At 38.4% G+C, this 24,336-nt stretch overlaps 1 protein-coding gene across 9 annotated transcripts in view; it reads left to right on the top strand.

The window, feature by feature from the left end:
* Nucleotides 1-24,336, top strand: part of LOC140732135 (growth factor receptor-bound protein 10-like) — a 227,934-nt gene that overhangs the window by 52,056 nt on the left and 151,542 nt on the right. For 4 of the 9 annotated variants that reach the window (XM_073054344.1, XM_073054346.1, XM_073054343.1 and 1 more), the window contains exon 2: nucleotides 12,098-12,129. The exons of 3 other annotated variants lie outside the window; for them this stretch is intronic. Coding sequence is in view for 1 of the 6 variants with exons in the window: in XM_073054350.1 (XP_072910451.1) it covers nucleotides 12,115-12,129 (15 nt within the window). In the remaining 5 variants the exon portion in view is untranslated. Of the gene's footprint in view, nucleotides 1-12,097; nucleotides 12,130-24,336 lie in introns of those variants that run through there. 2 more of the 9 variants (XM_073054350.1, XM_073054351.1) reach the window with 2 other exon arrangements.

Genomic DNA, 24,336 nt, shown 5'->3' with positions numbered 1-24,336 from the left:
TCCAAAGTTTGGGGGTGGGATGGCATGGGATACGTTCTTGATGGTGGTATAACTGTGGTCAAGTGTGTTGGCTCCTCTGGTTCCACAGGTGACATATTGGTGGTAGTTGTTCAGAGACTTCTTCAAGTTGGCCTGGTTGAAATCTCCCATAATGATGGGGAAGGCATTGGGGTGTGCAGTTTCATGCCTGCTAATTTATATTTTTCAGCTCCTCCTGATGCTAGTTTAAGTTTTTCAGCCTACCTGAAGTTGGCTTAAGTTGGAATGTACAAACCCCATTTCCAGAAAAGTTGGGATATTTTCCAAAATGCAATAAAAACAAAAATCTGTGATATGTTAATTCACGTGAACCTTTATTTAACTGACAGAAGTACAAAGAAAAGATTTTCAATAGTTTTACTGACCAACTTAATTGTATTTTGTAAATATACAGAAATTTAGAATTTGATGGCTGCAACACACTCAACAAAAGTTGGGACAGAGGCATGTTTACCATTGTGTTACATCACCTTTCCTTTTAATAACACTTTTTAATCGTTTTGGAACTGAGGATACTAATTGTAGTAGATTTGCAATTGGAAATTTTGTCCATTTTTGCTTGATATAAGACTTCAGCTGCTCAACAGTCCGTGGTCTCCATTGTCTGATACTCCTCTTCATGATGCGCCATACATTTTCACTAGGAGATAGATCTGGACTGGCAGCAGGCCAGTCAAGCACACGCACTCTGTGTCTGCAGAGCCACGCTGTTGTAGCCCATGCAGAATGTGGTCTGGCATTGTCTTGCTGAAATAAGCATGGAAGTCCTGGGAAGAGACGTCGCCTTGATGGCAACATCTAAAATCTCTAAAATCCTAATATACACCTCAGAGTCAATGGTACCTTCACATACGTGCAACTCACCCATGCCGTGGGCACTGATGCACCCTCATACCATCACAGATGCTGGCTTTTGCAACTTTCGCTGATAACAATCAGGATGGTCATTTTCATCTTTGGCACGGAGAACTTGACTCCCGTTTTTTCCGAAAACTAGCTGAAATGTGGACTCATCTAACCACAGCACATGGTTCCACAGTCTTTCAGTCCATCTGAGATGAGCTCGGGCCCAGAGAACTCGCTGGCGTTTCTGCATAGATTTGATGTATGGCTTCCTCGTTGCATAATACAGTTTGAAGTTGCATTTCTGGATGCAATGACGGACTGTGTTAAGTGACAATGGTTTTCTGAAGTACTCCCGAGCCCAGGTGAATTGTCACAGTAGCATGACGGTTTCTTAGGCAGTGACGCCTGAGGGCTCGAAGATCACGCGCATTCAGCATGGATTTGTGCGTGGAAGGTCATGTTTGACAAACCTTATTGAATTTTTTGAAGTAGTTACGAGGAATGTTGACGAGGGTAAGGCAGTGGATGTAGTCTATATGGACTTCAGCAAGGCCTTTGACAAAGTTCCACATGGAAGGTTAGTTAAGAAGGTTCAGTCGTTAGGTATTAATGCTGGAGTAATAAAATGGATTCAACAGTGGCTAGATGGGAGATGCCAGAGAGTAGTGGTGGATAATTGTTTATCGGGATGGAGGCCGGTGACTAGCGGGGTGCCTCAGGGATCTGTTTTGGGCCCAATGTTGTTTGTAATATACATAAATGATCTGGATGATGGGGTGGTAAATTGGATTAGTAAGTATGCTGATGATACTAAGGTAGGAGGTGTTGTGGATAATGAGGTGGGTTTTCAAAGCTTGCAGGGAGATTTATGCCGGTTAGAAGAATGGGCTGAACGTTGGCAGATGGAGTTTAATGCTGAGAAGTGTGAGGTTCTACATTTTGGCAGGAATAATCCAAATAGAACATACAGGGTAAATGGTAGGGCATTGAGGAATGCAGTGGAACAGAGAGATCTAGGAATAACAGTGCATAGTTCCCTGAAGGTGGAGTCTCATGTAGATAGGGTGGTGAAGAAGGCTTTTGGAACGCTGGCCTTTATAAATCAGAGCATTGAGTACAGAAGTTGGGATGTAATGTTAAAATTGTACAAGGTATTGGTAAGGCCAAATTTGGAATATTGTGTACAGTTCTGGTCACCGAATTATAGGAAAGATATCAATAAATTAGAGACAGTGCAGAGACGATTTACTAGGATGTTACCTGGGTTTCAGCACTTAAGTTACAGAGAAAGGTTGAACAAGTTAGGTCTCTATTCATTGGAATGTAGAAGGTTGAGGGGGGATTTGATCGAGGTATTTAAAATGTTGAAAGGGATAGATAGAGTTGACGTGAATAGGCTGTTTCCATTGAGAATAGGGGAGATTCAAATGAGAGGACATGATTTGAGAGTTAGGGGGCAAAAGTTTAAGGGAAACACGAGGGGGTATTTCTTTACTCAGAGAGTGATAGCTGTGTGGAATGAGCTTCCTGTAGAAGTAGTAGAGGCCAGTTCAGTTGTGTCATTTAAGGTAAAATTGGATAGGTATATGGATAGGAAAGGAGTGGAGGGTTATGGGCTGAGTGCGGGTAGGTGGGACTAGGTGAGATTAAGAGTTCGGCACGGACTAGGAGGGCCGGAATGGCCTGTTTCCGTGCTGTGATTGTTATATGGTTATATGGTTATTCAACAGTGGTTTCCGACCTTGCCCTTTACGCACTGAGATGTCTCTGAATTCTCTGAATCTTTTCATAATATTATGTACTGTAGATGTTGAAAGACCTAAATTCTCTGCAATCTTGCGTTGGGAAATGTTCCTTTTGAACTGACTAACAATTCTCTCTCGAATTTTGCACAAAGGAGTGAGCCACGACCCATCCTTGCTTGCAAAGACCGAGCCTTTGATGGACGCTACTTTTATACCCAGTCATGATACCTCACCTGCTACTAATTAGCCTGCTTAATGTGAAGTCTTCCAAACTGGTGTTACTTGAATATTCTGTGCACTTTTCAATCTTATTTTAACTCTGTCCCAACTTTTGTTGAGTGTGTTGCAGCCATCAAATTCTAAATTTGTGTATATTTACAAAATACAATTAAGTTGGTCAGTAAACTGTTGAAAATCTTTGTACTTTTGTCAGTTAAATAAAGGTTCACATGAGTTAACATATCACAGATTTTTGTTTTTATTACATTTTGGAAAATATCCCAACTTTTCTGGAAATGGGGTTTGTACACCACCATCATGATGATAGCGAAAAACTCCCTTGGCAGATGACATTTGACTGTAAGGTGTTCCAGGTTGGGTGAGCAGAACTGAGAGAACAGTTGTATTTTTGCTCCATGATGAATTAATCATAAAACATTCCATATCATGTGCCAGTGATTGTAAACCTGGTTCTGAATCATGAGTGCTTTCTTTGTAAGACAGAAATGTCTGTTTTCCAGAGTAACCTTAAACATTGCTCTAATTTGTTATAATTTTATTTCATTGAATAATCATTTCACCAGGGCCTATAATTAAACTAATATAATATATGCTGTATCCAGTTATTAATGAATGTTATGAAACATATTAGAATTGCTAGTGTGAAATATGTTTTAAAATGTGTGGGAAAATCTGTGTGAAATTTGGACTTCTTATATGTTGTCATTTGTGTCCCACGGAGCTTCCGTCATTAGATTAATGAATCAAGGAAAAAAACTCTTGTCAGTTGCAACCAGCAAAATGGTGGTCTTGTCGATGAATGATTTTATTTTGGTCTAAACCCTACTCTTGTCCTAAAACAGTCTGCTACTGCACTGACAAGAACCCTTGCTAATTGTAACATTTGTAAAGTTGGTAGAAGAGTGAGTTCATAGTTCATTAGATGGAAATGTAATACAAAATATACATTGTTCATAGGAAAGGAGCAACTTGCACCACAACAGTTCCGGACAGCTGAAATTAACTTTCTAGACAATGAAGCATAATGGTTCATAGCCAGTAAAGATTGGAGGAAGAGGGGATTGAGGGTTATGGAGACTGGATGAAGTATAGACTTGCAGAGGAGAATGGACTAGGGATTTGGGATAAAGAGGTTATTTTTGAATTGTCATTAAGTAGCTACTGGGTTGCCATGGGGGTCAGTTTCTGTCACCTCAACTATTTATAATCTGCATTAATGATTTGGATGAAGGGGGCTGTTGTAGCCAAATATACAGTACAAAGGTAGGTGGGTTAGCAAGTTGAGAGGAGAATGCAGAGAGATCTCTAGATAGGTTATGTGATTGAGTAAGAACTTGACAGATGGAGTGCATTGTGGAAGGAAGGATGTAAAAGTAATAGAGTGAAACTACAAAATTGCCTTTGGAAATGACAGCAACATATTTGAACTATTTACCTTTGGGCCAGTAAATAGGTTTCATTCCACAGGTGGTTTAATGTTGTGCTGAGAAAATTTTTTAAAAAATGGAATACTACTTGAGACTGGACTGCAGATTGGATCTGCTGCTGACTTTTGGTGAGGATCTTGGTTTGCAAGCTATTATGAAGAGCATATAGGACAGAGCTGAAAGATGCTACAGCACAAAGACAAAGTTGTTCAGATACTGCTTTTAAAGAGTGTCATAATGGAGCATGACTGAATGGAGGCCAAAAGGGTTCAGTAAGAGAATTCTAAAATCAGAGTTTGCTGAAGTAAAGGCTCAGTCATCAGTGGTGAAACAACTCCATAAGTAGATTTTGTAATTGGAAATTCAATGGTCAAGATGGGGTCCAGCTCTGTCTAGATTGTAGGTCAGAAAATGCCATCCACTGGACAACAAAGGTATTGACTCCTGAATACTTTTGGTTGTATTTTATGGATTTGGCCTGCTGATCATGAAAATCAAAATGACATTTCCTTATGCAGCAATTTTTTAAAAAATGCCTATATTTGTTATTTCAATTCATTATTCAAGTTGATTAAAATGTTGTCCACAATGTAAGCTGAAGAGATTTCTGCCTTTTATGGGCATGCTTGGATGATGTATGGTAGGACAGGTTTTAGAAAAACTATAAGAGCATCACACTCATGCCATTCTATGCATTGTACTTATGTGTTTATTGGTTTGTGATCATGTTGATGTGTATTGTATGGTCTTATTATAATAGAGTAATTGTATTTTCCAGGAGTATTTGTGATAGGAAAATAACTTGCCTGTATTGCAACAACCGCGATAATTTTTGTTGTTTTTGTGCTGAGTATACAGTTCAGTCTCAAAAATGAAGCACAACTCTTCTTATTAAGAAAGCCTATGAACTCCAGATATAAAATTAGTGATCAAGACAAAGCCTAGGCTACTCATATTTGTTGTGCAACATGTTCTGTCTTGGCTCAGAGATACTTGGAAGCTAATGCAGTACGCTGTCCCGATTATATGATGAGAGCAGATGGATCATATGGCAGACCTGTTTGACCACTGTGTCTGATTTCTCTGCTAAAAAACAAGAAACCCATTGAATACCACAGTCTCCTTTCAGCCATGAGAGCTGTGTTGCATGACAATCGTCTTCCACCACTGAAGCCACCAGAGGCACTGAGACTCGAGGAGGTAGATGAAGATGCCAAGAAACAAGAACCAGGAATGGAAAACAACACTGATATAGATTTTAAACCCTTTATGTCAAGTGAGCTACATCTGATAACTCAATTTGAGTTAAATGACCTGGTCAGAGACTTGGGTTTGTCAAAGGCAGAAACAGAATTACTGTGTTCAAGACTGCAAAGATGGAATCTGCTGTCACCAGGCATAACAATCTTTCCCTGAAGGATTTTGATATCTGAGAGAGAGATTTCCCAGAATAACTGATGTCAAGATTAAGGAAGGCACTTTTGTTGGTCCACAAATCAAACATCTGTGACACGCAATTTGAAGAACTTCTTGTGGGACCAGCAAAAATCGCAAGGAAGGCATTCAAGGATGTTGTTGAAATTTTCTTGGCAACTACAGAGTATCAAACTACGTGCTGCCTGCAAGCATATCAAACCATGATGTGTAACATATTGCTAAGGATTCATTTTCTGCATTCCCATTATGATGACTTATCTGCAAACCTTGACACTGTCAGAGATGAGCATGGTGAAATGTTTTACTAAGTCATTGGAGAAAATCAGGGCAACTGGAATCCATCAATGCTGGTTGATTATTGTTGGCCACAAGCTAGAAGCCTCAAAAAAATGAGTACAAATGAACATCATCAACAAAACATTTTTAGCTCAGTTGAACTTCTGCGAAACATTGGCATAATTGTGCAATTAAACACATTATATGTACTAAAAGTTAAGTTCTTGTTTCTCCAAGTTGATAGAAATAGTCTGAAATTATATTCATGTTCCACTTCAAGCTGTTCCATGTTATCTTAATTTAAGGTGGGGGTGGTATGGAGACTGATGGTGAAAAGTTAGCCAAGTATTGAGCTTTAAGTTTGAACTTCTGTGGGAGTTGCAGGATTTAATTAGTGACTATGTTCTTGGACATACAGTGGCATGCAAAAGTTTGGGCACCCTTGGTCAAAATTTCTGTTACTGTGAATAACTAAGCGAGTAAAAGATTACCTGATTTCCAAAAGACATAAAGTTAAAGATGACACTTTTCCTTAACATTTTAAGCAAGAATACCTTTTTATTTTCATCTTTTACAGTTTCAAAGTAACAAAAGAAGAAAAGGGCCCAAAGCAAAAGTTTGGGCACAAAACATGGTCAGTACTTAGTAACAACCCCTTTGGCAAGTTTCACAGCTTGTAAACGCTTTCTGTAGCCAGCTAAGAGTCTTTCAATTCTTGTTTGGGGGTATTTGCCCTTTCTTTCTTCCAAAAGGCTTCTAGTTCTGTGAGATTCTTGGGCCATCTTGCATGCACTGTTCTTTTGAGGTCCATCCACAGATTTTCGATGATGTTTAGGTCGGGGGACTGTGAGGGCCATGGCAAAACCTTTAGCTTGCGCCTCTTGAGGTAGTCCATTGTGGATTTTGAGGTGTGTTTAGGATCATTATCCTGTTGTAGAAGTCATCTTTTTATCTTCAGCTTTTTTACAGATGGTGTGATGTTTGCTTCCAGAATTTGCTGGTATTTAATTGAATTCATTCTTCCCTCTACCAGTGAAATGTTCCCTGTGCCACTGGCTGCAACACAAGCCCAAAGCCTGATTGATCCACCCCCATGATTAACAGTTGGAGAGGTGTTCTTTTCATGAAATTCTGCACCCTTTTTTCTCCAAACATACCTTTGCTCATTGCAGCCAAAAAGTTCTATTTTAACTTCATCAGTCCACAGGACTTGTTTCCAAAGTGCATCAGGCTTGTTTAGATGTTCCTTTGCAAACTTCTGACACTGAATTTTGCAGTGAGGACACAGGAAAGGTTTTCTTCTGATGTCTCTTCCATGAAGGTCATATTTGTGCAGGTGTCGCTGCACAGTAGAACAGTGCACCACCACTCCAGAGTCTGCTAAATCTTCCTGAAGGTCTTTTGCAGTCAAACGAGGGTTTTGATTTACTTTTCTAGCAATCCTACGAGCAGTTTTCTCGGAAAGTTTTCTTGGTCTTCCAGACTTCAACTTGACCTCCACCATTCCTGTTAACTGCCATTTCTTAATTACATTACGAACTGAGGAAACGCTACCTGAAAACGCTTTGCTATCTTCTTATAGCCTTCTACTTTGTGGGTGTCATTTATTTTAATTTTCAGAGTGCTAGGCAGCTGCTTAGAGGAGCCCATGGCTGCTGATTGTCGGGACAAGGTTTGAGGAGTCAGAGTATTTATAAAGCTTTGAAATTTGCGTCACCTGGCCTTTCCTAATGATGACATTGAACAAGCCGTAGCCCTAACAAGCTAATTAAGGTCTGAGACCTTGGTAAAAGTTATCTGAGAGCTCAAATCTCTTGAGGTGCCCAAGCTTTTGCATGGTCCTTCTTTCCTTTTTTCCCCCACTATAAAATTGTACAAAACAAAAATAATACACTAATCTTGCTTAAAATGTTGAAAAGAATGTTTCATCTTCAACTTTATGACTTTTGGGGATCAGTTCATATTCTACTCACTTAACTATTCATAGTAATAGAACTTTTGCATACCACTGTACTGAAGTAGGAGATTGGCTGGGTTTCTAATTGGTAGTGTTAACAAAAATATGGACGAACACCAATCTAGAAGTCACATATAGAAATGTTAATTTTTAACTTCAATAAAGCAGCATGCTATCAATAAACTTCAACAACAGAAAATTTGTATTTGCATTAACTGCACTTTGAAGGTACATTTGACTTTCAGAATCCAGCATCTTATTAATTTGGGGGCATGTGTATTGATGTTTAACACTGAGTAATGGAAATGGAGCAAAAGGAAAAAAAAAGTTTCTGCAATAAGGTTAAAGAATTTTTTTTCTGCATGACAAGGAAAAAGTTTGACAAGCTCCTAAATACTGCAGTGTTATTTATTGAATCTTTGTAGTTTCCAGCAAAACTACTTTCAGAGGATCTACGCAGTGCATTGCTAACAGAATTAATTAATGGTCTTAAGTTAGAGAACAGGGCAGATGTCACTAACAAAAGCAAACTAAATGAAAAGAGAGCATGAGATATAAAAGGGTGTCACTCAAGAATTTGTTTGGACAATGCTGCAGTTGAGTACTGTGTTCAGTTAGACAGATTGGGTCCCTTTGTGAACTGCTTGCGAAAGAGGCTCTTTAGGGAAAGTACGGCCAAAGAATATTGAACTGTGCTGCAGTAGCTATAAAGATTGTTTCAGATGCCTGAATGTTTTTTTAAATGCAATTAAGTCATTGCTTACTGTCATGATTAGTTTTCTGATATTTATACTAAAGCTATAGTTGCAGGACAGTGATCTATGTATATACTTAAGAAGTTGGTGACAAATGCTCCATGACCAAAATTTAGATTTCATCATTGTGTTCCAGAATGGTAAAGCATTCTCAGTTATTGCCAGAGTTGGAAATTTTAGATGGCTGGCCATGATTAACTTGTCCTACTTGAATGGGTCACTTGGTTGGTTTTCTAACACTTTTTCTATTTTAAGCATGCTTACTTTTGATTATCTTTCAACTCTATGGATCAAATCTGATTATTTCAATATCTTGTTTTGCCTCCTCCCTCCCCCACGCAACTCACACATGGGGCAATTTTACAGTGGTTGATTCACCTACTAGCCTCTACATCATTGTGATATGGGAGAAAATCAGAGATATCCCACAGTGTCACAGGAAGAATGTTCACTTCCACACGGATGGTACCCAAGTCTACTTGCTGCAGCACTGTGTCCAACTCAAATGGCGCATGATGTGTATTTTTGGATAACGATAGCTTTTTCCATCGGGTGTGAGACACCCACTCTACTACCAAAGAGTAAATTTGCTAGTGTTGTCCAGTAGGCACCTGATGTGCCTTTTGTCATAAGTTTTATTTATTTTATAACTAAACCAGGTGCTATTCACCCAAGATTTCTCTTAAAATAATTTGTAAGATTACTTTTAAAATTAATTTCACAATTAAGCTTTCTTTACCAGAGTGTTGAAGTTGGTGTCTGGAGTGAAACATCTGTTGCAGTTACCATATATACCGGGGTATAAGCTGACCCGGAGTATAAGTTGACCCCCATTTTCAAGGTTAAAAAAGTGACTTTTTCATGTTACCTTTGTATAAGCCAACCCCTTTTGTAGAGGTTTTTGATTTAACCAGAAACGATCACAAGATCTCACATGCTGGTACTCAGCTTTGCCGGATCCCAAACCAGGAAATTTTGTGAACCAGTACCTGCTAAGAAAACAGGCCTACACGTTGTAGAGCGTTATAAGTGAATTCTTAATAAATAAATCAGGGAGGGAAATTTTGGAATAGGTCTCCAATGGTAAAGAATCCTCTGAAATGTAACCCCTGCAAAACCATTTAGTGCCCATCGTAATCTCGTTAAAATATAACACGGAGTGGTGGGATCAGTACATCTACTCAGTATTGAGTTTGCGACCGCCATGTACAAAAGATTAAAATGAATGTGATATGATGCTGGCTTCAAGCTGAAGGTTGTTGATTTTGCTAAAGGAACGAATAATTCTGCAGCTGCTAAGAAGTTTAGTGTAAACGAGAAACAAGTGAGAGAGTGGAGAAAGGCAGAGGACATGCTAAGGGAAATGCCAAAGACAAAATGTGCAAACCACGGGAAAACATGCCAGTGGCCAGAACTGGAAGAAAAAGTTTTACAATGGTTGAATCACCAGCGATTGTCTGGATACATTGTTACTAGAGAAATGATTCGAGTTCAAGCGTTGAAATGGGCCGAAAAACACCATGAGGTCAGTGAAAATTTCAAAGGTACGCGAAGTTGGTGCACCCAATTTATGAAGAGACGTGATCTTGTGTTGAGACAAAAAACAAAGATTGCTCAGAAAATTCCCACGGGGTGTTGTTTACGTTCAAGAACGCTGCTGGATGGACGAAGCGGGTTGCTTGAAGTGGGTTAAAGAGGTGTGGTGTTGATGTCCCAAAAGTTTCGGGAAGGAAAAGTCGTTACTTGTCTGGGACATGTTCAAAGCGCACTTGTCAGGAGAGACAAAAGCAGCATTGAAAGCCGAAAATACGGACATTGCAGTCATCCCTGGTGGTCTCTGCTCCAGCCACTAGATGTGAGTTTAAACAAATCATTCAAAGAATTCATGCGACGACAGTGGAACGAATTTGACTCAAAAACAGCCAATAAATACAACCTGTCTTCCGTGTATTTTGTTTTTCCAAAGTTGGCACCCTCTGTATAAGCCGACCCCCTAATTTTAGGACCAAAATTTAGGGCCAAATTCTCGGCTTATACACCGGAATTTACGGTACCTTTGTTAGTGTTTTCTGCCCCTGAATACTCTGCAGAGTACGAATAAAATCCAGTAATGGGGAGGATGGAATTAAGTCTATTACCATCCAAATAGGGATGCTGATCAGGTGTGACAATGATTAACAATCTTACTGGAAAAGAAAGCAGCATTGTTTTTGACCTCCATATACAAGTGATACATTTTTTTTTAAAAAAGGACTTTGAATGATCCATTTAAGCCCTAGGATTTGGAAGCACTAGATGGTGTAGTTGGTAGGGAGAGAATTCAGAAGGTGGGATGCATTTAAAAGACAAAAAGGTATTTATTCTATATTTTCTCTTTGGGGTGAAGATTTTTGGAGGATAAAAGAAATCTTTGAAAAATTGAATGTAGCAATAAAATAATTGAGAACATTTGCTTTAGGAGCAACATCAAAAATTATTCATAGTTAAAGTAGTGTAGATGGTGCAGACTTGAGACCTTGTTTCATCTGGTTCTAGTTAGTCCATATACAAGATCATGACTTAAAACATCAATTATCAATTGTATCCTCTGATGCTATTTGACCTAGTGAGGCTACGTGATTTATTTTCCTGATTCCAGCATCTGTATTCTCTTGTCTCCTTGTTTTGTCTCGCTAATAGCAGTTCTGAAATTTCCTTAAAATATGTGAAGAAAGATAACCAAAGTTACTGGCAGATATTCGTAAAAACTCCATTCTATTCAACATGATTCTTAGCTGACCACTTGTTTGAGCCACTTATTCACTTGTCACTATTACTGAAAACCTATTACCATCTCGATAAAAGCTTAGGTGGTGCAATAAAAGCTGGGGTATTCTGCAATGTTCATCTGTTGAAATAAATCCTAAAGATGTTAAAATAGCTTCCTTCAAGAAGAACAAGACAATCTGCAAACTGTCATAGGAACTACCTGTTAGCACTCTTTGAATTCTAGTGCCTCTGTCTGTTGCCACTATTTTGGTGCTTTCAAATACCTTCTGGCTATGTGTTTTGCCTGTGCTTGGCATCACTCTTTTCGGTATTGTGAAATAACTACTCACACCAATTGTAATATACAAGTACCTACTCTGTCCTTTATCTAACCCTGGTGAATCCCTTGATGCTGATGCTGATTCCTAAATTTGGTTTAGGATTTTTCTGACTCAACCTTTAAGAAGCTTTATTTCTTTGGGCTTCTACCTGTGGAGTAATCGTCTGTAATATTCAGTATTGAGGCCTTTATATATAAAGTATACCATATTTTCTAAGAACTCCAGCATGGTCAGCCATATTACCATGTTGCATTTTTTCCTGACATTTCATTATTCTTTCTTTCAGGATGCTTACAACTGCTGATGCCAAGTTCTCAGGTCTGTACTTCTCTCAGTTCTTATTCCATCTTTGTAACTTGGCATTGTGTTCATCTCTTTTCCTTGTCACATCCTCTATTCAGAGATTCTTTTTTATTGCAAAAAATATAATAAATTTCATATTTCCTTAATTAAAGACTGTGTCAACTCAAAACCTCAAGAAGAATCTAAGTTTTTATTTTTGTGATGAGTTTACATATTAACATTATTCCTCGCTAATTTGTTGTTCTTGTTGCAATAATTTTCCCATCACTAGATTTCAAATTAAAAGTGCATCAGTGAAATGAGGGAGGTTTAAAGAAATTAAATACAAATGAAAATTTAGTCCTGAATAGGAGGAAACTGAAGAAAAAGAATGCTAGAACTCTGCTTGTTAGGCAGCATCTGTAGAAGGAAATGGACAGTTGACATTTCAGGTTGAGATTTTTCCTGAAATGGCAACTGTCCAATTTCATCCACAGATACTACTTTTCCAGCATCTGCATTCTCATCTCTAAATCTGTGAAGTACTTTAGCTCAAAAATTTGTGTTTGGATTTCAGCTTATAAAATTGCGGGCGAGTAGTTGCATCAACTTAAAGTAGGTAACTGGCCTTTTGTTAATTAGATGTGGAGATTGGCTATATGGTTAAAATTGCTTTGTACCTAATAATTAGATTGTTATTTTTTATTAATAAAATTTAAATTGAAAACACATAATGCAGGTGGTTCAGTGTGCAATTTGACACAATAAAATATGCCAGTGCGCTAAGCCACAGTGACCAAACTGAAAGCTTGATCAAGAAGTATTTAAGGGCAGTTTTGGAGAAGCGGAGAGTTACAGGATGGAGAATAAGAGTGCTTCAAGCTAATGTTCTGGCCTCTGGAGACACTTTGTATGCAGTTCGTTTGTGCGAACATCACTTCCTGTATGTAAGACCATAAGATATCAGAGCAGAATTGGGTCATTTGGCCCATCAAGTCTACTCCGCCATTTCATCATGGCTGATCCATTTTTCCTCTTAGCCTCAATATCATGCCTTACCCCTGTATCCTTTTTTGTAATTTATTTTTTTATTGAAATTCATCAAACAAACATTTCCATAAGATGTATTTCAGACATTGTACATATATATCATATAATCATATATATCACAAAATCTCCACAAAGTATTTATCTGGGGTATACACTTATAGAAAAGAGTGGAAAGAAAAAACAAGCAAAAGGAAAGAACTATGTACAAGTAGGGAGTGATTTTTTTTTAACAACAGTTTCATTGATTTGTGAGAATAAAATCCTATGAGGCATTATGTAGTTAAACCATTTTTCCCAGTATGAATTGAATTGTTCCAGCTTATGATTAACAGATGTTATCTTCTCCATTTTGTAAATGTCCATTGTAATTTCCATCCATGTATTTAAAGTTGGGCTCTCCTGTGATAACCATTTCCTAGTAAGAGTCTTTTTACCAGCCACCAACAGTATATTCATTAAATATTTATCTCTTTTCAACGATTCTTGAGGTATATATCCAAAATATATGGTCTTACTCTCCAAGGGTATTTCACATTTAAAGATGTCTTGTAGGGCATTGTGTATCCCCCTCCAATAGTTTTTGTAACAGGGCAGTCTCAAAAAATATGATAATGATTTGCATTTTGATTTCCACAATTTCTCTGGCAAACAGGGAGGTTACTATCATAATGGGATTTCTGAGAGGGTGTAATAAAATACCTTATCAAGTTTTTCCATCCCAACTCCTTCCATTTCTGTGAATTGGTACACTTCCATTGATATCTCCATATTGTTGTCCATTCTTCCTCAGATATAATTATCCCTCCTTCCTTCTCCCATTTTGTTTTAATGTATGAAGACGAATGTGTTTTAAGATTTGACAACCCCTTATACATGCTTGAAATGATTCTACTACCATTATCTGAATTATATGCTTTTCTAAAGAGCTCTATCAAGCATGTATTTGCCTTGGTTACATTTTAAGCGTCTTATTAACATATTGTCGCATCTGTAAATACCGATTAAAAAATCTTGTTTTTCTAATAAGTGTTTCTCTTTAAGCATTTCAAAACTGAACAGTGTTCCTTCTTTCATTATGTTGCAAAGAACTGTTATTCATTTAGCTGTCCAGTCCTTAAATCTAGCATCTAAGTTATTTGGTGTAAAATCATATGCACACCATTTAAGAATTGCAATATCTCCCTCTAGATTATATTCTTTTATAGTAGTTTTCCATATTTTAAGAGTCAATTTCACCCATGGGTTATCAATAGTATTTATGTACCTTTGCAGATTGTTATCAGCCAAAATTGCTCGTATGGGGATGGGAAGTACCTGCTCCTCAATGTTTTTCCATTGAGCATTATATGATGGGTTGCACCAACATATCACAGCTCTCAACTGTGCTGCAAAATAATAATCTCTAAGAGAAGGCAAGCCCCATCCCCCCCTTTTCCTTTGCTAATTGCAAAGTTTTGAGATGAACTCTAGACCTTTTACCCTGCCAAATATACCTTGATAGCATCTTGTTCCATTCATTGAATTGATTTTGATTAATCTCTATTGGTAGGGTCTGAAAGAGATATAACAGTCTGGGCAGTATATTCATTTTAATAGACTCAGTCCTTGAACTGAGACTGAAAAAAGGAATCAGGCTCCATCTTGCCACATCTTCCTTAATTTTTTTATATAGAGGCTGATAATTACATTCTGATAATTTTGCCAAATCTTTTGGCATAATGATGCCCAAATATTTGAAAGACTCTGTGTGCCATGCCCAGGGGTATCGACTTTCAATTTCTCTTGTTGGGCTATAGTAATATGAAAGTAATTGGGTTTTATCTATGTTGATCTTGTATCCTAATAATTGACCATATTGTTCAAAGGATTGCATCAATTTAGGTAAAGAGTATGTTGGTTGCCCTGGGTAGATCAAAATGTCATCCGCATAACAAGCCAATTTATGCTCTGTCCCTTTAATAGTAATTCCCCTGATATCTTTATTTTGTCTGATGTATTGAGCTAATGATTCCAGATATAGCGCGAAGAGTAGTGGTGACCATGCACAACCCTGTCTCGTGCCCCTTTCTAGGGTAAGACAATTTGATAAATATCCATTGATTTTAATCCTAGCAGTAGGATTGTCATATAGTGTCTGTATAGTTTTATTTATTGTCTTAGAAACCAAATCTATGTAAAACTCTGTAAAGAAAATTCCAATGAACCGAATCAAATGCTTTTTCAGCGTCCATGCTTATCACTATTGCTTCGATTTTATTTTTTTGTATATGATCCATAATGTGAAGTGTTCTTCGTATATTGTCTTGAGTCTGGCGTTGTCGTATAAAACCTGTCTGATCATTACGTATCAGTATGAGTAGAAACTCCTCTAATTGCTTGGTCATGATGGAGGTAAATAACCTATAATCTACATTAAGAACGGATATTGGTCTAAATGACCCGCATACCATTTTATCCTTGCCTCCTTTCGGTATAGCTGAGATTATTGCTTCCTTCCAACTGGGTGGCATTTGTGCCTTTTTTAGAGCCCAGTTCAGTGTGGGAAGTAAAACAGGAATTAACTCATTTTTAAATTCTTTGTACCACTCTGCTGTATACCCATCTGATCCTGGTGACTTGCTTAATTTAAGCCTACTAATTGCAGCTTTTAATTCAACTTCAGTTATATCAGCAGTCATCCTTCTATTTTGTTCTTCGCTTAAAGTGGGTAACTCTAGAGAATTCAAGAAGGTGTCAATTTGGGTTATGTTTCCCCCTGGAACTTTGGAATATAGCATTTTGTAAAACACTTCAAAAGCTTCTGGAATTTCACTTAGCTTATTTTTTTTTATTATTTTTGTTCTTGGATCCCTAATTCTATGAATTGTATTTTCCGCTACCTTCTTTTTTCAGTTTCCACGCCAGTATTTTCATGGATTTTGATCCACTTTCATAATGTCTCTTTTTCAGAAACATTAAGTTTTTCCTGATTTCTTGCATAGCCAAATTATTTATTTCATTCCTAATTCTTTTAATTTCCCCTAATGTATCCTGTGCCAAATTCAATTTGTGTTTTTTCTCTAGTTCCTTCAGCCTATTTTGTAATTCCTCTAATGTTTTATTCCTTACTTTTTTCTTATATGAAGATATCGCTATAATTTTCCCTCTGAAGACCGGTTACGTTCCCTGTAACCGGGTGACTTACCAGCAAAGATAGAGAGGTCCGCTGAAGTCTGATTGTACTATTTTCAAATGTTTTTTATTTATAAAGGGGCACAAACGTATGGTTAATACAAAACATTCAGATCATATACGTCGTCAAAACTCAATCTAAAGCACAGGTATAGTAATAATCAATCAGAATTAAGCTCTATCGTTGTCTAGGGGATAATACTGAGTCCAATGGAATATAAAAGTCACTCAGAAATCTGCAGTCTTTTCCGTTTGGGAACCGCTGGCATTTCACGTGTTGGAGAGAGAGGATTTGTGAGAGAAAGGAACACTTGCCCGTTGTCTTTGCGAAGCAAATCCCTGTTGTTAGTTAAAAACGGTTTTTCCTTTGGTTTCAGCCACAGACTCCCGATCCGGAATCTAATGCACGTGGCTTCCTTCAAAATGGCTTCCCGCTCCGATGGGAAATGCTATCGTATCTTCTTAGTATGTCTCCTTGGTGCGTCAGCGGGGCCACCTCGGCAGCCCACCTTTTATCTGGACTGGCAGGGTTGTAGATGTCAATCAGGGTGGGGTGAGGCAATCTTTCCCCATCACCCAGCCCACGTTGCCCTGAGGGTTTGCAGGTAGTCCAGTCCCTTATTCCACAAAGGTGTCTCCAAGAGACAATGGCCATGTCCGTGGCTTTTGTCTGGCTGAGAGGCCAGACCACATTCCAAACCTTAAGGCTTCTCTCTTATTTTCCTGAGTCCAATTTCAGCACGTCGCTCTCTCTCTTGCGATTCTCACAAAGGAGGGGGCTGGGGTCATAACACCGCCTTCAGAGTATCCCATAAAATGGGAGGTGAAACCTCTCCATTATCATTAAATTCTAAGTAGAGACCAATTTCTTTTTTAATTTGTTCCTTAAAGTACGGATCATTGAGTAGACTTGAATTTAGTTTCCAAATAGTATTCTTTGGTTGTAGGTCAAAATCAACAGATAAATATATAGGTGCATGGTCACTTACATCTATTGTCCCAATTCCACAGGTGTTTATTTTGTCTTTGTCTTTTCCAAATATTATGAAATAGTCTATTCTTGTAGATACAGAATGTGGAGCAGAATAATGAGTGTAATCCCTTCTGTCAGGGAAATGGTCCCTCCATATATCAATTAAACCAACATCCTCAAAAAGTGTATTAGCTTCCTTATGTAAAGATTTTGTTTCATAGGTTTTTCTATTGGAAGAGTCTAAGTTTGGTTGTAATTGTAAATTTAAGTCTCCCCCACATATCAGGAGACCTTCTGTTTCCGTTAACATAATATCAGTAATTTTCTGAAAGAAACCAATATCACTTCCCGGGGGTGCATATATATATTCAATAGAGTAACTGAATTGCCGTCTATATTCCTTCTTACCAGAATATATCTGCCTTCTTTTTTCTCCCATTTCGAATATTTTTTCAAAATTTAGCTTACATGAGATAAGAATAGCAACTCCTCTCCTATGTCCTAATTTATATGAGGAGAAAAACAGATTAGTGAAGCCCATTCTCTTTAGTTTTTTATGCTCATTATCACTTAAATGAGTTTCCTGTAAATATACTACATGGGCTTGTTCTTTTTTCATTTTGGATAAAATTCTCTTACGTTTGATTGGATTTAATAGCCCATTTACATTATAAGAAATGAATTTTACCTTGACTTAGCCAGCTGTATTTATCTGTCAATGTATCATTGAAATTAGAATAAAACTTAATCGATCTACTCCCTGAACAAATAAGAACCAAGAAACTCAAATAATAACAAAAATGGCAATGAACGATTGATTCCAAGGCTGAGGCCTTTAGTAAATGACCCTGCGTTCAGCTAGAGGAAATGTCTAGCTGTGGGGGATAACCCCTCCTATTTGTGAGTTGAGGACCCCCATTGCAGTATTCATAGAAGTCAGTGAACAAATCCATTACACAGAAAAGATTTCCCTGTGTACTCCTATATATACATATATATGCACACACACACACAAATATATATACACACATTACACACATACACATATATGCACACACATATATATTCTCATTTTAGTGGGGAAAAAGGAGTAAGTGAGCGAATAAAGAATAACAACTAAGTAATATAAAATCCACATTATAATAAGTATTTCTCGAGTTAGGTATATCACCGTTTACTTTTGCTTCTGTTTAGCTTCTCAACATTTTTAAAGTTAGCCAAACCCTATGGCTCTTCTGAAGGGGGTGAGGACTGTCCTTGGGAAATTCCTGGTCTCTTCCTGATATGTTTCTCTTGGCCTCCTCCCGTCTCCTGCCTTCTCGTTTCTCGCACTATTTCCCAAGCCGAGCAGGACAATTCCTCAGCCAGGCTTTCTTTCGTTTTGGTCATACTGACGGGCAACCCTCTGGCCTTCATGTCTGTAGTCGCCTCTTCCACTGTCTAGTACAACTGCGTCCTGTTGTCATAAAACACTCGAAGTTTAGCAGGGTACGGAGTTTGAAATCTAATCTTATTTTGCTTTAATACCCGCTTTACTTCGGAGTATTCTTTGCGTTTCTGGAGGACCGCGGGGGGGGGGTAATCTTGGTCAAAATATATTAATTTTTCCTCTAAAAACACTCTCTTCTTACCCCGGGCCCTTCGTAGAATCTCCGCCTTGGTGCTGTACCGAAGGAATTTAATTATAATTGATCGTGGCTTTCTATCCTGGGTAGGTTTTGGGACTAATGCGCGGTGGGCTCTTTCAACTTCCAGCTTCATAGCCGGGGGAAGCTCCAGTGCATCCCGCAGTAAGTTTCCGACAAACTCCATCATAGACTCCATCTGCTCCTTCGGGAATGTTGTAGATTCTGATATTTTTCTGCAGTGATCTTCCCTCCAGGTCAAGCAGTTTACCTTCTTGGTGATGTATGATTTTTATTGTCTTGTTCAGTATCTGTTCCATGTTTTGAATGTGATCTTCCACCTTCTCAATGCGAGTCTCTGCCACCGCTATTTTTTGGTTAACGCTGGTGAGCTCTGCCTTAATATCACGGAGCTGCTGCTTTATATTTTTCTGGACCTCCATTATTTCTTTCAGGATTTCAAAGACATTCGCCGCTTCGTCTGAACGAGCGGACGGGTTGGAGAGCCATTCGCTGCACTCCTTTTAGACGCAGGCTCCACAGTGTCACTTTTTTAATTTCTGTTTCTTCTCCCCATTCTTTCCCCTCTTTTCAGTTCAAATATTTTTCAAAAAATATTATATTTGACGGGTTAATGGAGCTTAATACGCGTTTTTCCAGAGGAGCTAGTGACTTAAGCTGCCATTCTCGATGATGACGTCACCGGAAACCCTGTATCCTTTCATGCCCTGACCAATAAAGAATCTATCAACATAAGGACTTTAAATGTACATAAAGACTTTTCCTCCACAGCTGCCTGTGGCATTGAATTGCACAATTTGCTATCCTTTGGCTAAAGAAATTCCTCCTCATCTCCATTCTAAAAGGACACCCCTCCATTCTGATCTATGCTTCTGGTCTCAGACACTGCCACTGTAGGAAGCATCCTTTCCACATCCACACTATCAAGGCCTTTCAACATTCAATATGTTTCAATTAGGTCTATATGATCATAAGACATAAGAGCAAAATTAGGCCATTCAGTCGATTGAGTCTGCTCTGCCCAGCCCTTTTTATTCCCACTTGCCTCCTGTCTGTCAGCCATTCTGCTATTCATACCGCTATCTTTTCTGCAATGCCATGGAATTTTAACTTGTTCAGCAGCCTTGTGTGGCACCTTATAAAACCCCCTCTGAAAATCCAAATAAATGACATCCACTGCCTCTCCTTTGCCAACGTGCTTGTTACTTCCTCAAAGAACTCTAACATTAGAGTTGTCAGGCAAGATTTCCCTTTGCAGAAACCAATGTTAACTTATTTTATCATTAGTTTCCAAGTACCTCGAAACCTCATCCTTAATAATAGACTCCAACACTTAGCCCAGTGACTGGACCTTGATTAGGTCATTATAGGTGAAGTTGCCTTGATGGTGCTCATCAGCCCACTCTCAGCACATTTAACATTTGATGTCCTGGAGAATGGGTGCCCAAGTTATTTCAGATGCTGTGAGAATAGTATCTGTTTGAAAGAGAAGATTGCAGTAGTAGCCAAAGGCAACCTTTGCAGTGGTTGCACGTTTTGTAGGCAACCTCTCAGTGCAGAGCAACTGAATCGAGCAAAGGTTAAGTGCCTCTTTTTGTTTAAAGACAGGTGAATGCATAGGATGTACAGTGCATCACAAAGCTGGGACCTCTCCCAGTCCAAAGTTAGCCAAGTAAAACTTTGTCCCTTTCTTGACTCGGAGGGGCTACTTCGAGCTGAAGTATGTATACTGAGGGCACAACTCACTTCAGAGGTACCTCACCCAATTGTTCTACATGAGCCCTGTGTCACCGCTCTGCTCATCAATCTTAACCATGAGCAAATGTGTCATTAAGCCATACATTTTCAAAGTGAGAACAATTAAAGGTGGCATTAAGACTGTTTGAAGACTAGTCTCTGCCAAAGATGTAATGAAATGATCATTTGAACTTTAATTTCAGTAGTTAAGTTTGACATTTTATGATTGCCAGCTGGGATGTGTTCTGGCTTCTAAAGGTGCTGCTTGTTTTGAATGCAGTTTGTTTGTATTAACATCACTTCCTGCACTTAAGTTGCCTTTTACATCATTTCTTTCAAATTTTGACTTGAAGCACGCATGAAATAAAATGTCCATCTCCATCCACTTTTTATCTGCCCTTGAAACAGCAATATCTTTTCACAAAGTTTTCTCAGTTCAAAAAGCTTGAAGAAAGCCTCTGCCTTGGATGATTTTTTTAAGAAGTTATTTAACACAATACGTAAACACAAGGTGTTCAGCTGTATACACAGCGCACTGTGAGAGTTGTAGAACCAAATTTATCCCAAGTATATAAAGGATTTAAAAATGAATATTTAAAAAATTATTACAGGTACCAGATTATAGTGATTTTGGTATGGGGCCAGAAGTAGTAACAGAGATTAGAATGGAGACTGAGAGGGTATTTATGGAGTTATGTGCACACAAATATCAATCTTTTAAAATTGGCATCAGGGCAGACCCATTGTTGATCATCAATTGCAGGTGTAATGTTAACAAACCAGATATAAATTGAGATAAGAACAGCAGAGTTTTAGATCGAAATAAATTAATGTAAGAGAGATGATTGGAAGACAGCCATGAATTAGTAAAATTTAGTGGTGAGATTTATTGTGGATAAGGTTTCAGCAGAAGACATACTCGGGCAGAGGTATAGCTGGACAATGTTTATGAGGTGGAAATTCAGAGTTTTAATGATATAGCAAATTTTGGATGAAAAGTCATTTGTATCAAACTGAGCATCAATGTAGTGAATCACTTTTTTGGCTTTGGACTTTTTCTTCGATGGGAATAGTAACTAACGAGTTGAGTATGGCAGGAAGTAAAAGTTCTCCTTTTAGCCTTAGTTGTAGGAAAATTTTGATCATCTATAATTAGGGTTTACTTGCAACCGTTGTGACAAATCTGATATATTTGAATGATACAGAAAGGATATTTTTTATACAGTTGGCCCTCCTTATCCGCGGGTACCGCATGTGCGGATTCAACCAACCGCGGATCAGGAAAACCCCGAAGTTGAGCATTGTTCACCTTGTGTCTCATTCTTTTGCTACTTGAGAGGAAGGAGTTTAAGGCTACTAAAGGATGGCTGGCTAGCTATGTAAAGTGCTACAACCTCAAGAACTTAAAGATCATGGGAGAATCGGGATCGGCTGATGCGAGGCAGCATCAGCGTTCCCAGAAGAACTACGATGGTTGCGTCTGTACTGAACACGTACAGGCTGTTTTCCTTGTCGTTATTCCCTAAACAATACAGCATAACAATTATTTACATAGCACTTACATTGTATTAGGTATTATAAGTAATCGAGAGATAATTTAAAATATACGGGAGAATGTGCATAGGTTATATGCAAATACTACACCATTTTATGTAAGGGACTTGAGCATCCGCGTTTTTTGGTATCCGTGGGGGGTCCCAGAACCAATCCCCTGCGGATTAGGAGGGCCGACTGCATATACAAAAGTTTATTCAACTATGTTAATACAAAAATATACATATGTAATAATCATGACGTGAAAGTTACTTACAGTTTCAAATTAAAATACAGTTATGACAATTTACAATGCACTTGAGTCCTTGTGTCTACCGGTTCCACTGGTTGTGAGACCTACTGGTAGAAATAATGATATGAAGCAATAGAATCATCAGTGTTCATGTGCCACATAACGGTGTTCTTTCAAATTAATATTGCTGATGGATATGAAATGGAAAGCATAGGATAAATTCTTCAACTCCAGAGGTAACTTGGTGGAAATGAGTCCTTGAATATTATCCAATAAATAACAACAGAACCAAGCAGGTACATTTCTGATGAGATGAACAGTAGAAGATGGCTATTGAAAAAGAAAATTACATATCAAAGACTATAATTAGCTAGAGGAGTATGAAGAGGGGTGTTTAATGTTGTTGCAAATAATATATTTTGTGATACCAATAAAGTTGAGTAAATCGTAACAGGACTGGAAACCATATCAGAAACAGAAAATGTGACTTTGTATTCAAGGACTTTGAGTAGGTAAGGGAAGGATGAAGATTAATACTGATGAGTCAGTGAGGTCAAGGATACATTTTGAATCAGAATCTGGTTTAATATCATCGGCATATGTTAACTTGGCTACAGAAGTATTATGCAATGCATGATAATATGTGGGGGGGATGGAATAAATAAGTGACTGTGTATGTGTGTCCCTCTCTCTATATGTATATATCTATATATAGTGCAAAAACAGAAATAATATAAGTGAAGTAGTGTTCAAGGATTCAATGCCCATTTAGGAATTGGATGGCAGAGGGGAAGAAGCTGTTTCTGAATCGCTAAATTTGTGACTTCAGGCTTCTGTACCTCCTTTGTGATGGAAGCAATGAGAAGAGGGTATTACCTGGATGATGGGGGGTCCTTAATGATAAATGCTGCTTTGCTGAGGCACCACTCCTTGAAGATGTCTCGGATACTACGGAGGCAAGTGGCTAGTACCCAAGATAGAGCTGACTAATCTTATTACTTTCTGTAGTTTCTTTTGATCCTGTGTAGTAGCCCCCGCTCCCATACCAGACAGTGATGCAGCCTGTCAAAATGCTCTCCATTGTACATCTGGAGAAGTTTGCGAGCATCTTAAGTGATAAAACAAATCTTCTCAAACTCCTAATGACTCCTAGCCGCAGTCTTGCTGTCTTTGTAGTGGCATGGAGATGTTGGACTAGGTTAGATCCTCAGAGATCTTGATACCCAGGAACTTGGAATTGCTCAATGTCTCCACTTCTAATCCTTCTGAGGATTCATGATCCCTTATCCTACTCTTTTTGAAGTCCACAAACAGCTCTTCGGTCTTACTGACATTGAGTACAAGGTTGTTGCTGTGACACTACTCAACTAGCTGGTATATTTCACTCCTGTATGCCCTCTTATCTCTTAAACACAGGGAGCATGACTTGTAGAGTCCTTGAAATTTAGTCCATAAGTTGTGGAATCAGTTTGAAGTTCAGGTTATTCATGTTGGTTTAGGAGCCTGATGGTTAAAGGGTAATAACTGTACCTGAACCTTCCCAATGGTAGCAGTGAGAAGAAAGCATGGCCTGGATGGTGGAGGTTCTTGATGATAGACACTGCTTTCTTGTGGCAGTGCTCCTTGCAGATGTGCTCAATTGTAGGGAGCCTTTCCCTATTGTAGGCTTTTCCCTTTTTGAGCAGTGGTGTTTCCATGCCAGGCTGTTGTGCAACCAGTCAGGATACTCTCCACTGTACATCTATAGAAGTTTTAGATGTTATGCAGAATTTGCACAAACTTCTAAGACAGTAGAGGCACTGTCAAGCCTTCTTTGTAATGGCATTTATATGGTGAGCCCAAAACAGGTCCTCTTATATGATAATGCTAAGGATTTTAAA

Source organism: Hemitrygon akajei, chromosome 8 (genome assembly GCF_048418815.1).
Source record: "Hemitrygon akajei chromosome 8, sHemAka1.3, whole genome shotgun sequence".
Lineage (NCBI taxonomy): Eukaryota > Metazoa > Chordata > Chondrichthyes > Myliobatiformes > Dasyatidae > Hemitrygon > Hemitrygon akajei.
The sequence above is the reverse complement of the archived record's forward strand: the minus strand, read 5'-3'. Positions and strand labels throughout refer to the sequence as shown.